At 45.5% G+C, this 16,520-nt stretch overlaps 1 protein-coding gene across 1 annotated transcript in view; it reads left to right on the forward strand.

Annotated features, from left to right (window-relative positions):
- PKHD1 (PKHD1 ciliary IPT domain containing fibrocystin/polyductin) overlaps positions 1-16,520 on the forward strand; it is a 425,823-nt gene that overhangs the window by 22,085 nt on the left and 387,218 nt on the right. The window contains exons 13-22 of the mRNA XM_067755820.1: positions 1,828-1,969; positions 3,929-4,043; positions 4,990-5,268; positions 6,363-6,452; positions 6,678-6,768; positions 7,516-7,658; positions 8,987-9,117; positions 9,876-10,051; positions 12,828-12,966; positions 15,057-15,184. Coding sequence (XP_067611921.1) covers positions 1,828-1,969; positions 3,929-4,043; positions 4,990-5,268; positions 6,363-6,452; positions 6,678-6,768; positions 7,516-7,658; positions 8,987-9,117; positions 9,876-10,051; positions 12,828-12,966; positions 15,057-15,184 — 1,434 coding nt within the window. The remainder of the gene's footprint in view (positions 1-1,827; positions 1,970-3,928; positions 4,044-4,989; positions 5,269-6,362; positions 6,453-6,677; positions 6,769-7,515; positions 7,659-8,986; positions 9,118-9,875; positions 10,052-12,827; positions 12,967-15,056; positions 15,185-16,520) is intronic.

Here is a 16,520-nt window from a genome sequence, read left to right on the forward strand (position 1 = left end):
GGGACCTCAGCCCCCGTTTGGGAAGCCTTAGGAGCCTGAGGGCCGGCCGGGTCCTGGGCGTCTGGCTCCCTCAGTGGTGATGGCTGGGTGGGGTCTGGGGATCTGGCCCTGAGGGTGCCACCAGCTGAGACCTGCCTCGTCAGCCGGGCTGCGGCACTGGTGGGAGGACCCACACTGGGTGCTGGACGAACCCTTCCGGGCAGGGTAACCAGCCCGCCAAGGGACCCCCTCCTCCTAGCCTGGGCTTGGACCTCGGAGGGAGAAGGTTGAGCCTTGGGACCTTGCCCTTTCTTGTCAGAACAGAGAATAACATTTGTTTGGTAGAGATGTACGGGAACATCGTTACTTGACCATGACCTGACTTCAAGAACAAAGGATCTGACACCAAGTAGTGTGCAACAGATAACCGCGCCCCTCCCTCACCTCTCCTATAAAAGGGCTTTGCTGAAGGCTTTCGGGGAGTTTGGGTTTTTTTTTTTTTAAGGCATGAGCCACCCCTCTCCTTGCATGGCCCTGCAATAAACCTTCCTCTGCTCCAGACTCCGAGGTTTTGGTATTGTTTGGCCTCACTGTGTTGGGCACACGGACTTGCGTTCCGTAACAGAAGGACAAAGGATCCTGTACTGCAGTGGTTCTCAATGGCCTGCAGGGGGCACTTGGCAATGTTTGGTCCTTACACCTGGGATGGTGGTGCTACTGCCCTCTAGTGGGTAGAGGGTGGAAGTGCTGCTAAACATCCTTGAATGCACCGGACGGCCCTTACAACGGAGTTATCCAGCCCCAAATATCAATACTGCTGAGGTTAAGAAACCTCAAATAGTATGTTAAAATATGCTTTTATTTTTATGCTTATTCCTTATCTGTTTTCCCTTCTTAGGATTTAACAAGGAATAACAATAGTAGTTTAAAATAATAATTACTCTAGCTATCCTTTATTGAGTACTTACTATATTTCAGGCTCTTTGTGTATATATATTAAACTCCCTTAGTCTTTTTCCTCTCAGAATTGTCAAACTGACTTTATTTCTCTCCCCAGATTTACTGTGATATAATTGACATATAACTCAGCTCCCTTAGTCTTTAGTGCAGTATCTCTGTTTACTATTGGCCCCATTTTGATGAAGGAGAAAACGAAGGCATGAAGCAATTTGCTCAAAGCTACACATCGACTAAGTGGCAGAGCTGGACTCTGAACTCACCCATGTGTGATTCCAGAGCTCTTACCCTCACCCCAATTAGTAGCCAATATTGATCGCACATATGCCTTCGCTCTGAGGGTTTGTTTAATATAAAACACACATGAATAAGTACGACATTATGTAGAATGTTATGTAATAGCAGCCTGTCACGTGATTTGCTCCATGGCTACAAATTGAGGCCGTGACCTGTGAAAAATTTAAGGATTGCCAAATTTCTGGGACTCAGGGTTTTAGGGAATAGAATTCCCAAGCTGAACTGAATATTGAAAGAGACTGAAGTCCAGTCCTGGCTTCACGAGGCTTCATTTGCTCTTTTACATTTTCTCATATCCAGACACTCGCATTAAAAAGAGCTCCTTCGTCTTTTCTGAGAATATTTCCCCTTACCGCTCCTTGTCAAGTCTCTCTTTCCAAGAACTTAAATCCTACATCAAGCAGTAGTTTCCACTTTCTAGAACATTTGTATTATCTGTAGAAAATCTCACATGGCTACTCCATCTGTGTCTCAGTTAACTCACCTTCTAGATAGTTCCTGGATCATCTTCACTCTGTAATCTGTAGTAAAGCAGTTCCCCTGCTTGGGGGAGAAGTGCCCTCTGATGTTCATGAGGCTTACGTGTCTTAACAGGCAATCGAGGGCTTCTCTTTGAAGTTGGAGACACGGCTGAGGGCTTGGACCTGACAGAAGCCACCCCTGGGTACAGATGGCAGATTGTCCCTAATGCCAGCTCTCCGTTTGGATTTTGGTCAAAGGAAGGGCAACCTTTCAGGTATGTTGTTGGCAAAGTGCGGGTCCATATCACAGGTGTCTCTACTGGCCTAGGTGAGGCTAGGAGACAGGTAAGTAAGCAATGAGATTTCCATGGGGAAGTTTAAAATATCTACTAATTCAACAGCAACGAAGTTTGACCGCTGTTCTCAGCTGGTGTTGGTTATGCTCGTGGACCACAGGCCCTTTATGGGTACACAGTAAATTTTGATCAATAGGTAAAATTTGTATTTTCTACAGCTTAGTTTGAAATCTGTTTTGGGGAGGACTATTCCTGAGAACATTGAGCCGGATAGTCTAGGAAGCTTGGTAGAGAGCGGGGCAAAACTTGCCGCAGGAACGTGGTTAAGAGGTGAAACTAGTATCTGGATGATACTAAAGAAAGACTTGAGAATTTGCCCTTTGGGCACATGAGGGAGCAGAGGCTGGGCAGCCAACAGTTCTGTGGGAACAATTATCCAGTGCCAAATGTCAACCAGATGGCTGGTATAATAGCAGGGGAAACTCCAGTGGGCTCTGGAGACATTGTTTTCTATAGTGGTGACTGCAGTGTGATAAAGTTTTTCCTGCTTAGTTTAGTTTTGTCTTTTTAATCCCTTCAAGGATGTGGCCAAAATTTCTCATATTTTAATGTGGGCTTAAAAATATAGAAAGTTAGAGAATTGTGGAGACACAGCGTACTCTAAAGATGTGGATTCAGGTGACTGACTCCTTCAGGTGTGATGGATCTCTCCTCCTTTTGAAACTCTTCTCAAAGAGGTTGGTCATGACTCCTGAGTGAGAATTCCAGCCAACCTGTGACCTCTTTCAAGGATTTGGCCATTTTATTGAACTTTATTCTTTTTGGCCATGTGACACGGCATGAGGGATCTTAGTTCCCCAGTCAGGGACTGAACCCATGCCCCCCTGCAGTGGGAGCACGGAGTCTTAACCACTGGACTGCCAGAGAAGTCCCTTGGCTATTTAAAACTTCAATTCAGTTGTGAAATGGAAGGTTTTGTTCTCTGTTCAGGGAATTTCAGACATTGAAAAGCCAAGTAGGGAAGGAAATCTGAACAGAGTAGAGTTTCTATTGTCTTGGAAGCCATACTAATTAGATATCTAACCACCAGTATACATGGTTTTAAAGTGGCTATATATATATATATATATATATATATATATATATATATAATTTGTGGCACCTAGTACTGTGTCTTTGTCATAGTTTTTGAGGCTCATCAGTAGTGTTCAAAGGAAAACCTTTCAGCTATATTCAGTGTGTGCAGGAGTGTCAAGGAGAGTCAGGCCACCTCAAAAGACAAAAGAACATTTGGACTGTCTGGTATGACCTGTAGGGTATGTCTGTCTAATTGCCATTTTGAGGAGGCACAAACCAGACAGTAGCTCTTTCCATTCTTTCTGCCATTCGTTTCTATAAAATTCAAAATTTTTAAATGAAGAAGCTGAAATATTTATTGATTGAAAAATTATGATAATGATGGACCTTTACATAGTTACTTTCAAAACTATTATCAGAAAAGATTCTTGGTATTCTTGGTATCTAGACCAAATCAGCACAAACTCTGATTGGTGATCTCTCTTTATTTGTAATAATGAGAATAATATTTAGTATTGATTGAGTTCCTACCGTGCACCAGGCTCTGCACTGGCTGTGTTAGGTGGGTGATCTCAGCTAAGCCTCCAGGCAAACCTACGCTGCGACTACGACTTTCCCAAAGACGACAGGATTGCTCAGGGAGTTGTGCCAGTGCAAAGAGATGGGCTGAGATACTGAGCCAGGCAAGCACCGCAGGAAAAGCTGCATCCAGAGGGCTTTGGCCAAATACATGGCACAAGAGTCAGGTGTTTCCTCCTTATTGCCATAAAGACAAACAAGGTCCAAGGGCACCATTTTTTGGGTCAGTGATTCCGGACTTGGTTGCCCTCACTTCTTTGTCTGTGTTCCTCTGCTTTCCAGAGCGCGGCTCAGTGGGTTCTTTGTGGCCCCAGAGACAAATAATTACACTTTCTGGATCCAGGCTGACAACCAGGCTTCCCTGTATTTCAGTCAGTCGGAGGACCCGAGGACCAAGGTATACACCTCCCTCTCGTTTTCCTTCTTCTGGTCCCCAGTCCTTAATTCCTGAAAAAAAAAAACAAAAACTTACAATGAAAGCTCTCATATTCTACTGACAGTTGTAACATGCCATTAAGCAACCAGAGATTTTTTTTAAAAAAAATTGAGATATAATTGACATGATTTTAATTGTTGAAAAAGAGCTTGGCTGAATGTGTTGGCATGTTTATTGAGGTCTTACTGTAAGCTGGGCATTATGCTACAGCTGTTATACACCTTGTTTCTAACCTTCACAGCATCTTGTGAGCTATGTCCCTTTATCTCTGTTTTCCAGATAAGGGCAATGAGGCTTAGAAGGATTGTATGGCCAATCCGGGGCCACTGGGATAATAAGAGGCATATTAAGAATTCAAACCAAGATTTGTCTGACTCCAAAACTTGCATCTTTACCACTAATTCTGGGTAGGGATGTAGTTAGTTTTATGCAGGAAATTTCTGATCAGCTTTGAAGGATAAGAAAAAGTGTTTTAACAAACAGCCAAAATTAACTAGTGCCATTGACAAAGAAACACAGTATTTCCTCTCAAATGATGAATATAATTCTATGAAATTGCTTTGGTAGTTGGCTAGAGAAACATCATAGATTATGATGCAGTCAAGTAACATTTAGGTTTCTCAGAGGACTTCATACAACTTTACCCACAGCATCATGTAAAGCTAGGGTTTCAGGTTGTCTGTTTCAGCTCTGAACATGGACCATCCAGCCTCATCTGAATACTATGTAATTGAGAAAGAGAGAGAGAAGAACGGCTGGAGAAACATACACAGGCACAGGTCCTAACTTGTTGGAAAAGGCCACCAGCCCTCAAATTCCTGTTAAGTAGCTGTCTAGACACTTGCTGTTTGAAAAAGAGACCCAGAAGCTTCATAGTGCTGGTCCTGATGTGTTGATTGGGGTGCAGGTGAAAGTGGCCTCCATCGCAGTGGGCACTGCTGACTGGTTTGACTCCTGGGAGCAGAATGGGAGTGAAGAGACCTGGCAACAGAAGGCCCCCAAGCTGGAGCTGCTCGGGGGAGCCAGGTACTACCTGGAAGCAGAGCATCGAGGGAGAGCCCCCAGCCGCGGGGTGAGGATTGGTGTCCAGATCCATAACACCTGGCTGAATCCCGAGGTGGTCAGCACGTACCTCCGGGAGAAGCATCAGATCCAAGCCCGGGCCCAGAGACTTCCGGAAATCCAGGTCTCCGTGTCTTCCTTGTCCCATGGGGTTAGGTTCAGGGGGTGAACTCTGCGAGGAATATAGTCCCGCCTAGTGGAAGGATCGCTGGCTGGGAGCCAGGAGACTTGAGCCGTGATGGTAACTCTGCTGCCAAAGAGATAGGGTATCCATCCAATAGGGTTGAGAGGACTTTTAAAAAAAATGCAAAGTCTTATTGTTGATATGCCCTGATTTATGGATTTAGTTCCAGGAATTTAAGTTCCTGGTAAATCTTCCTTTGGAAACATATTCCCCAGAGAGGAGATAAGGTCATCTTAACACCCACACCCATGTATGCATGCCTGTGAGCGTACACATACGAGATTTCATAGCTTTTTGACCCATTCAGGTCCTATTTCCCCGTATATTACGTTTTCTAAGTCTGCTTTGTAAGGGTCAGGGTCTTTGGGTCTCTTGGTTGCGCCCCATATTTTGGTTGAACAAGTTTGGTGTGCTTTCTTTTTTTAAATTGAAATATAGTTGATTTACAATGTTGTGTTTGTTGTACTTTTTGTTGTCCGCTTTTCGGTGTACAAGGTTGACTCAGTATGGACTGTGCCTCTTAAAGCTTACGGTATAATAGTAAAACATGCAGATAAAGAACCACAGAGCAAAGGAGAAAACAAGTAATATAAGATGTTAGGTCTCACCCCATTACAAAAGTGGGATGTGCCCAGCAGGGAATGCAGTAGAAGCAAAGCAGAGGCTGAATCAGCCTCTGAGAGGGTGTGACACGCATGGGGCTGCTTCTCCCTCCCAGGCCACCCCTGGGAGGGAGCTCGGTGAGAAGAGCTGAGAGTGAGCCCTTCAGTGGTGACATTTAGGTGTCACATTCTAAAGAGAAGGAGGGAGGCAGGCATTAATGGGGAGATAGACATGTATATTCTTCCAAGAAAAGTTTTCATTACGTGATGACACTTGTGTTCTCCAGATAGTTCTAGAGGATAGTGAGTTTAAAAATTGAAATTGTAATACAAAGGAAATAACAAACCAGGGAGGTATGTCCTGTGTTTCTAGGTTGTCTCCCTGGTTCAATGAGCACATGTTCTTTAACCCCGTCACTCTTGACTTTTCAGATGCTGATGATGTCTGGCACAGGGAACTTCTCCCTTACCTGGGACAATGTCTCTAGCCAGCCAATCCCTGCAAATGCCACGGCCCATCAGGTGGGAACCTTCTTCACTTAAGCAGAGGTGGGGGAAGTAAAGGTGGTCTTTCTGCCCATGGTAGGAACTCCTGGTTGTTTTTCTTTCTTTCTTCTTTTGGCCACACTGTGTCGCTTGTGGGATCTTAGTTCCCCCATCAGGGATCGAACCTGGGCCCTCGGCTGTGAGAGTGCCGGGTCCTAACCACTAGACATCCAGGGAATTCCCTGTTTTTCTTTTTAACAGATTCAAACAGCCCTTGAGGAGTTACTTGCAGTTAAATGTAAACTGGAACCCCTTTCAGCGAACATCCTACTCCGGCTGGGATTCGAGCAAGGTATGATCTCTGGTTTGACAAATTCCTACCCTCTTTTTCCTCCTTGTCTTCTTTCTTTCTTTCTCTTCTTTTTTTTTTTTTGTCAAAGGGGAACAATCTTCATTTCCTCTCCCAGGTGACTCTGTTAAGAGTCAAATGAAAATATGGAAACTGGATTCGGACCCTGAGTGCTTGGGAGGGAGCTGTTTGGTGTGGGAATCAGAGAAAGAAAAGGCATCCCTCCCGAGCTGTCAGGTGGAGCAGAGTTAGAAACCTGGATGCCGGGGAGCTGGAATAAGGAACTGTGTCTCATGCCGTACAGTGGGAAACGGGCAACAGACATAGCAGGGAAACAGCAAAACAGTGCAAATCTTGCTTAATTCAAATTGCATCTCAAGTAAAGGAATTACATATAAAACAGTAATCTAACAAATTCTAAAAATGTGAGGGTATGTTTTAAAAATACTAAGGTGGACTAAGTTACAGTCAACACTCTTTACCTCCTTGCTTCTCAGTAGTTTTTCTGTGTCATGGTATACATAGAAAAAGGTAATAGATTTTCGATGCTGTAGGGCAGACACGATGGGTTTCTCATGTCTAGAGCCTTCAGGCTGGGGGGTGGGCCGACCACTTCGATCCCTGCCCAGCTCACTCAAGGGCTGAGGGGTCAATGTCATGGCGAACCCATAACCCATTCCCTGCAGACATGTTGGGAAAGCCTATATAACATTTACACCCATCGTCCTATTTTGTTCGAAATGCATCCAGACCTAGAAGGTTCCAGCTCTGATGGGCACCTCACCAGTGGGACAGAGCCCTTCTGTGGGAGATTCAGCTTCCATCAGCCTCGACACCTTGTCCTGATACCCGCGGCTGCCCAGAAGGGCAACCGGCTAGATCAGTACACACATGTAAGTAGCAGCCTTCGTGCTTGCAGGCGAGGTGGGTAGGGAGGGATTGGAATTATTCTCTGGGGTTGAGCCTGGGGAAGCACAGGAGAGTGATTGCTGTGCCTTGTAGGGCTTTTCGGGCTGAGATGCTAGGTTTCAGGGGTGAACAGACACCTCTGGTCCTCCCATTAGCTAGTTGCTGCATGGAAATGCCTTTCTATTAGCTGAGACCTACAGAAGTTTTTCTACACTGTAGTATTTTCTTTGCTCTCCAGGTATGAGCGCCGATTCTACAGTCAGACTCTGGTTTTGAATTCTGACTCTATACCCTGCATGCCCTCCATGTCTTACTTTAGTTTACTCATCTGTGAAATGGGTAATAATGAGGTTTGGCTTTCAGGATTTAGGTGAAGAGTATATGAGATAATCCAGTAAAGTGCTTGGGCAGTGATTAGGACTCATTTAAGGATAGTTTGTATTATTTATCATAGTATTGTTATTGATGGATAGACTGACACATTCCTTCAATACCCCTTATATCTTTGTGTCACTAGCTCTGCTGTCCTTCATAAAAAATTGCAGCTTACTTGCCCTTTGGGAACCAGAGTGAACCTTCTTGGGGTGGCTAAACTCATGGTAGTGGTTTTAAGTCCTTTCCTAGTTGAATGGCAGTGGGAGCCAGGACTATACGGTTCAGGACAGGGCACTGCCCGACTTCCAGCCTTTCCTCTACAGCACAGGCTCCCAACGCTGGGTAGTGGGGATTTTGCCCCATGGGGAGAATTGGCAGTGCATGGAGACATTTTTGGTCACCAAAACTGGGGAAGTGTTTGTAGAATCCAGCGGGTAGGTTCTAGGAATGTTGCTAAACGTCCTACAATGCACTGGGCAGTCCCCCTCACAGAAAAGCATTATCTAGTCCCAAATGTCAATAGCACTGCAGTTGAAAAATCCTGCCATATAATTTTACTTAACTCAGAGTTAGAAGCCAAGGATGCTGGTGAATTAGGGTTAAGGAGTGAGGTTCAGAGAGGTACAGTGACTTGCTCAAGGTGGAACAGGTATCTGGGTCACAACAGGGGGTTTCTATTGATAATTGAGATGCTCTAAAATCCTCGTGGCCACGCACAGTGTTAGGCATTGAATAACTCTCTGTTGGATGAATAACAATTTGCTCTAAACTATTTGTCTCTCCAGCTAGACCGGTAAGCTCCAGGAGGGCAGGAGCAGGCTGGCTGTCTCTCTGAGCACAAGGCAGGTTCTAGGGAGTGGATTGTCCTTGATAAACATTGCTTGAATTGCTGCTTCTTAGTGACAGAGCTGAAGGACTTCTTGTTTGGTGTCTCTAGCTGTGCCTTGCATACAAAGGCCACATGAATACGATCCTGACAGTGACAGTGTCCTTCACAATTGGCTTTCAAAACACCGTTATGAAGAACGTCACCTGTGACTGGAGTCTCGTGGGGGCCAGCCCTAACAGGTAGCTCATCTGTGGACAGGTGTGTGGGAATTCTGCCAGCTGGGATGATTAGCTTTCCTGGGGACAGTGGCCTATGGGAGGTACTAACTGTCTCTGATATTGGGGACTTGGATACTAACTTCAGCTCTGAACACATTTTATTTGGCAAAGAAATTTGATTTAAGAGCAGTTAGTTGTTACGAATCTAATACTCCCCAGAAGGAGTCTGACATTTCTCATAGGGATAGAATCATAGACCACCATATTTGGAAGAGATTTTAGGGAACATTCCTTGACGTTACAGATGAGAAAAATTGGGGCCCTGAGAATTTGTGATTCACCAAAATTCATTCAGCGAGTGAACAAAGATGCTGGAATATAATTCAGCATCCTGATCTCTTGATTCAGCTCTCTTTCCACATCTCTTAAGGGTTTTGTAAGTGTTTTTAAACTTAAATTAGTCTGGAAATGTCCAGAGTATTAATCTTCCCTGATAGTAGAGCCCAACAGGTGATCTGCTTAAGACACATAATCATATTGTAATTTGAAAGTACTGCTGACATTGTTATGAATGGATGGTGGCCTTAAACGTGATTCACTCGTGTTGCATCCCAGCCAAGCTGAGCCCATCTTGGATGGATGCTTGTACTGTGGCAGCCATGATGGATTGGGTCTCCTGACTGCATGGTCCTCAGGCCCAGGTTAGAGAACTGGGGCTCTCAGGAGAGAGAACTGCGGTGCTCACAGGAGGCCTGTTTCTGCTCTGCGCTTGTTTTCAGCTGGCAGTTCGCCTGCACCGACCTCTGGAAGACGTGTGTGCATCGCTCCGCGCAGCTCCAGCCACCTCCCGCAAACTCCCCAGTGCTGGTTCATCAGATTGACCTCCTCCCTTTGTCTCCGGAGATGGACGTGTTCTATGTGGATGAGATTATTATTGCAGACACAAACCTAACAGGTGATTATCAAATCCACTCTCCTCCACGGACCTGTCCATCAAATGCTGTCTTTGAACTTTTCTGGAGGGGCTGCTTTTCTGTTAATGGTGAGAGAACATATGATTCTCCATCTTTCTTGCCTCGATCCTGGAGAGAAGATGGAGTTGGAATTCTGTGTCCTTGGCCCCCATATCTCTCTAACTAGTTCCTTTTCCCCCTCCTATTTATTCCAATGCTTGTTCTTGCTTTGGGTGTCTGTGATCTTACCCCAATTTTACCACTTTCTTGCTGAGGGCCCTTGGTTTTCTCATGCATAAAATGGGCTTAATGAGGGCCCTACCCCATTGGATTACTATGAAGAATAACCGAAGTATAGTGTAAAGCGCTCATCATGGGTCCTGACTAGTAAGTGTTCAATAAGTGTAATCAGTTATTAGTACTATTATCATTACTGTTGTTAGGCCAGCAGGATTTCTCCATCTCTCCATCTGTTAATATCTGTCATACAAAGTGCTATAAGGAACACAGCAATATCTGGCCCTGTAAATGGGCCACAAGTCTGATTTACAATCCTTAGGACAGACTCGGTGGGAGTTGGAGGGTCACCGCATCCGCATGAGAACAGCCTCGTCTTTCCTTCTCCCTATCTGGTTCCTCTCACACATCACTCAGAGCTGAGGCCTGGCCCCTCTCTGCACAAAGTCCCTTGACCTCTCTTGGGTGCAGTGCTCTCACCTGGCTTTGCTTGTCTTAAGGGCAAGGTGCTCATCAGGGGTTCTCCTGAGGCCACGTGTGACGCACACCCTGGGGACAGACGCACACCCTGGGAACAGAAGCCCAGACAGATGGTGTGGTTTGCTCGCAGGGCCTCCAGGCTTCCAACTTTGTTCCCTCTCTCTTTTCTGTCAAATCCCTTGTGACTCTGGGGCTCGGCTTTCCTGCTTCTCATAGCTTCTCTGTTTTTCTCTCTCCAAGGAGAAAAGTATGGAACAGGCATTTGCATTCTGATTTTCAAGTGTGCAGCTTTTTAATCTTTTGTCTGGAAGTTGTAGAGCTGGGGGCAGGGGAGCGTGGAGCGTGGAGGTGGGGGGTGGGGTAGGAGAACTCTCTTTCAGCCCTGAAAATACATCATCTTTGATACTCTTCAGAATTCCTTCTCTTATCTGTTTCAGTGATGTGAGTGTTTTGGGGGTATCTGGGTCAGAATGTATCATTGCTTGTTTCAAACTCTGTGTTCTGACACACAGAAAATAATATTCAAATGGTGTGCTGGGGTAACCATCTGAGTTTCTTGGTGCCCAAGACAACTGGCTGGGGCCTTTGGTGACCCCAAGTGCTACCCAGATTCCCAGAGCACTGAGGGGATCATTACAGCGTGCACTCGAACCCACTGACTGGACTGGGAAACTCAGGACTGGATAATAGGTGTCATTTCCCTTTATCCTTCCCAAACCCTCAAGGCCCAGGATCCAGAATCCTTTCTCACTGCCATCACCGCTTTGCCACCAAATGCTCCAGTATCTGGAGCCATGTAAGGGTGAGGTGGGAGGGGAGCAGGGAGGCAGAGACAAGAAAGATGGGAGATGGCTTGGGTAAAACCGTCTGATTCCCACTGTCCAGTCGTCCTGATGGCCACAAGTTTCCTGTGAGTATTATTTAATGGTAACATAAACTCTACACAGTAGGGCTCCATAGTCATGGTTAATTGTCTGACATTTATCTGATCAGCTTAACACTTGGTTATATTCTCCCACCGAATGTCCTCTATGAAAGTTCTTTTCATCTAGTGGTAGCTCCCAAATATTTCTCACTTAATTCTCAGAACCCCATGAGATGGTCCTGTGATCCCCACTCTATAGATGAGGAAACCAAAGCTGACAGGATACTAAGTGTCTTGCCTCAAATCAGCTGGTATGTGGGGGATATTGGAACCCAGAGATGGTTGACACCAGAGCCAAACCTTCAATGACTCCATACTCAGCTGAGCAAATAAACATTTATTGAGCCCTTACTCTGTGCCTGGCATTGTGCTCAGCATTGGGCCTGCAAAGACTGCCTCGATAGTACAGACTTAGAAAAGAAGCTGCCTTTACATGGTGCCTGGTAGGAGGAAAAGAGAATATTAAACTATATTTGCTGGTCATTTAAACCTGCCATCTCACTAAACTCTCCCTGCCATGCAGACTGATACCTGTCATGAGTCCCACTTTATCAATGAGAAAACAGAGTCGTACAGAGGTTATAGTGATTAGCCAAATAGTAACCCAATAAAAGCGGAAAATAAGGATTTGAACACTGGTCCATCTTAAAGCTTGCACTCTCTCTGCACACATGTTGACGCCATGCTGTGGATAAAACTCAAGTACCTCTAGTATGTGCTTTGTGTGTTCAGTGTTCCCAAGGGGGATCAGCTTGTATTCCTGGAGCTACCAGGCTTTGGGAAGAAAAGGAGGAAAGGGAGCAGTCCACACTGCCGTAGATGAGCTGTGTGTATGTGTGGCGGTGTCGTGGTGGGAACCGCCAATGATACAGGCAGTGATGCTTGGCTGACTTGGGGCTTATTGAACTCTGCTGTGCAATTAGGCATCGTCTCCGTATACCATGACCTTGCAGTTTCCTTTTGCAACTAAATTCCTACTTCCTCTTCCTTTTCTCTTCCTGGCAGCAGGTAGGTAGGAATCTCTGCTTTAAGTGTATGCTGGGATGTGAGTAACTCAGCCTCTCGAACGGGGACCTTCCACACAGCAGGTCTTCCATCTTGATTTACTTGATAATGATTGGATCATTGGTCTCTAGTTTCTCAGGCTGACTCTGGAACAGCTCGCCCTGGCGGGAATCTGCTGGAATTGCTCTCTGTGGTGGGATCCCCTCCTGTCTACAATGTGACCTCCTGGTTGGCAGGGTGTGGCTTGGAGCTCCCGCTCATCACTGCAAGGTAGGGAACCATCTTTGCTCACCTATCCTTGCTTAAAATTGTTAACTGCCCTTAGAAGACACAGAGGTGAGACTTTTTATCAGGAAAAGCTACCTGCCGTGTTGCTCAAAGCAATAGTTCTGAGTCTTAAGAATGCCGTATCAGACTTACCTGGAGGTTGTGTTAAAACACAAATTGCTGGCCCCTAACCACACCATCATAGTTCAGTACGTTTGAGGCAGGACCTGATAGTTTGCATTTCTAATGAGTTCCCAGGCAATGCTGATTCTGTTGATCTGGGGACTACATTTTGAGAACTAGTTCCTAGTGAATTTGTTTACAGGTAGTTGTGTTTTTATGCTTTTCAGAGGTTCACATTACCACTGTTTGAGAGGAAAACCTTGTTCCTCTCCTTCCATTCCCCATATATTAATCTTACTGGAATCATTTGAGGCCAAAGGAAATAGCCAAAGGAACAAAACCAGCCAGTTCTAAGAGCTCACCACCAGATGGCACTAGAGCGCCATAAGCATTGGTTCTTCAATAATCAAACCTCTCTGGCCACAGTTTACAAAGCAGTAACTAAGAATCAAGTCTCCTCCAAGCTCTTGGAACACATGTATGCTGTAATTTGTTCTTTTAAATTTTCACTAAAATCCAAGTAGGATGGGAAGAATTGAGATGTCCTGTCTTTAAAATTTCTTTTTTCCTCCCATCTCTTTCTAACATGTTTCGAAATGAGTTCTCCTACTTATACTATGCTTTGGACAGTGTGTGAAAAGTAGGCAAAGAAACCTTGAATCTGTGCTCCATTTTCCTTGACTTAGTGTTTCATGGGCCTCTGGGCAGGACAGACATGGAAATCATCAATAGAATGAAGGAGGGAAAGAGCTTCAATGGTGGAGAGGGAGCTGTCAGATTACCCAGCCCGTGGTCCTGTGCTCCAAACCTACTGAATTATGTAGTTATTAACTCTGAAATGATGGAGTGTAATTTAGGTCCACACTTAGAGGGGTCCTCACAACCTCCTTTTTTTTTTGGCCGCGTGGCATTTGGGATCTTAGTTCCCTGACCAGGGATCAAACCCGTGCCCCCTACTGTGGAAGCGCAGAGTCCTAACCACTGGACCGCCAGGGAATTCCCACAACCTCCCTTTCTGAGTTTTCCTCAAGTCCCTTAGTTCCTTCTGGAAGCCTCCAGCTTGAGCAAGTCAGGACAACCTTCAGAGTGGCCCCCAAAACAGATAGTATCTTCTGTATGGTTTAAGTATGCACATCAATATGTAGCACTTAGGTGATATTATTGATTGAAATCACACGTTTGTTGTTGAAAATTAGGAAAATACAGAAAAACACTTAGAAAAAGTTACAAAGCACTCAGAATCCCTCTGCTCAGAGATAGCTTCTGTTAATGCATTGGATCCATATTCTAACAGCTTTTTTCCCCAGGCAGTTTTTATATGCATATATACATGTATATGTTTACTTTTTAAATCTCAGATTGGGACCACACATAAGACACTATATTTGTAACATGCCCTTTTCACCTACTGGTATAAATGGAATATTTCCCCATTTCATTAAGCCTGCTTCTAGATATGGTTTTTAATGGCTGAATAGTATTCCATCTCATGGTGTGTCATGATTTATTTGACTTATTTATTGTATTAAAAGCAGGATTAGTCAGGCAGTGTGTTTGCATACAGGTGCTGGATAAGGACTCCACTAGATGGAATGGCCTGTTTCTGCTGGGGATACTGAGTGCAGAGGATCTGTGGACTAGGGCCCAAGTTTTCATCTGACTGTGCAAATGGGTTCTCCTTCCACTCTGCATCAGGACCAGAGCTGTGAGGACCAGAGTCATCACTCTTTGCTCTGCATCCCTGTGCTTCCAGGATCAATAGAGGGGAACTGTGGAATGCCCTAAAGAACCCTCATATTTACCTTACATTTCCTCTGCTGTGATGGGAGAGGGGTGCCCAGTACTTGGGAGCTTGAGCTCATGGTCTGGAAACATGGGAGACCGCTGGTCTTTGAGATGGAGCTATGTTCTGTCTGGAGCAGCTGCTGGAGGGTCCCCATGGCTAATGCTTTGCTTCTGGTATGTCACAGCTCTGTGCCCACTGAAGGAGCAGAAGAAGGATCCGGGTTGGTCCAGGTGACAACACAGAGACTACAGAGGGCAAGTCCACCTTTAGGAGGACACTTTCGCATCCAGCTTTCTCACACAGTGATTCCTGGTAAAGGGGCCATTGGGAGTGCAGTGTTTCTCATTTGACAACACCCTGCCAGGCAGGGTGACAGTCTTAAAGTTATTTTGTTTTCCAGTGTCTGAGAATGACCTTCTTAAAGTTAAAGATCTGGACAATAACAACAGCATATCATTGTTAATATGATCCCAGTCTTTCAGTTTTATAGATGTGGAAACTGAGTGGATTAGCTTCCTGGGGCTGTCATAGCAAATTATACAACCTTGGTGGCTTAAAACGACAGAAATTTATTCTCTTCCAGTTCTGGAGGTCAGAGTCCACAGTCAAGTTGTTGTCAGGGCCACTCTCCCTCCTCAAGCTCTAGGGGAGGATCTGTTCCCTGCCTCTCGCAGCATCTGGTGGCTGCCAGCATCCCTTGGCTGCGGGCGCATCACTCCAACCCCTGCCTCCCTGGTCACACTGTCTCTTCCTCGTCTGTGTATGAGTGCGTTTAGGGCCCATCAGGATAATCCAGGATGAACTCCTCTTCTCAAGATCCTTAATCACATCTTTTGCTTTATAAAGTAATGTTCATAGTTTCCTGGGATCAGGGCAGTGACATATCTTTTTGAGGGCCACCATTCAGCCCACTATACTCAGGCTTGCCCAAAGCTCATAAAAATAGTTGATGGCAGGGTCCAGGTATGAACTTGAGTCTTTGCTTCTCAGTTCGGTCCTCTTCTCTCTGGAGTTTCCTAGGCCAAAATCCATGGTAGCCACGGCCCTTCCAAATTAAACTCCACAGTGACACCACATGATATTGAGGATTTTAGGAATCATAACACATGTAGAAAGAGCTTTCAGCTGCGATGAGGGTAGAACAGTTTCTAAATCTTCAAGTACATACACATCTCACAAAGGACAGGATTAGACGTGATTATAATATGTTATTTATTTGGTAAAAACATAGGGGAGTCAGAAAGGAGGCTCAGGAGAACTCAAGAATGGCTGTATAAAAATTGGCACATGGGCTTCCCTGGTGGCGCAGTGGTTGAGAGTCCGCCTGCCAATGCAGGGGACACGGGTTCATGCCCCGGTCCGGGAAGATCCCACATGCCGCAGAGCGGCTGGGCCCATGAGCCATGGCCGCTGAGCCTGCGCGTCTGGAGCCTGTGCTCCGCAACGGGAGAGGCCACAGCAGTGAGAGGCCCGTGTACCGCAAAAAAAAAAAAAAAAAAATGGGCAAATGGTCCAGGAGTCTTCTGTCCTCAAGCAGAAAGATGGTGGACTTGCAAAGAATCTTCTTGGCTGGAGGAATGGAGTGGAGTTTTTACTCTAGTGGGGCAAATTAGGAAAAGTTGATGGCCCCTGGACTATTGGAGTCTGA

The sequence above is a fragment of the Pseudorca crassidens genome, chromosome 10 (assembly GCF_039906515.1).
Source record: "Pseudorca crassidens isolate mPseCra1 chromosome 10, mPseCra1.hap1, whole genome shotgun sequence".
NCBI lineage: Eukaryota > Metazoa > Chordata > Mammalia > Artiodactyla > Delphinidae > Pseudorca > Pseudorca crassidens.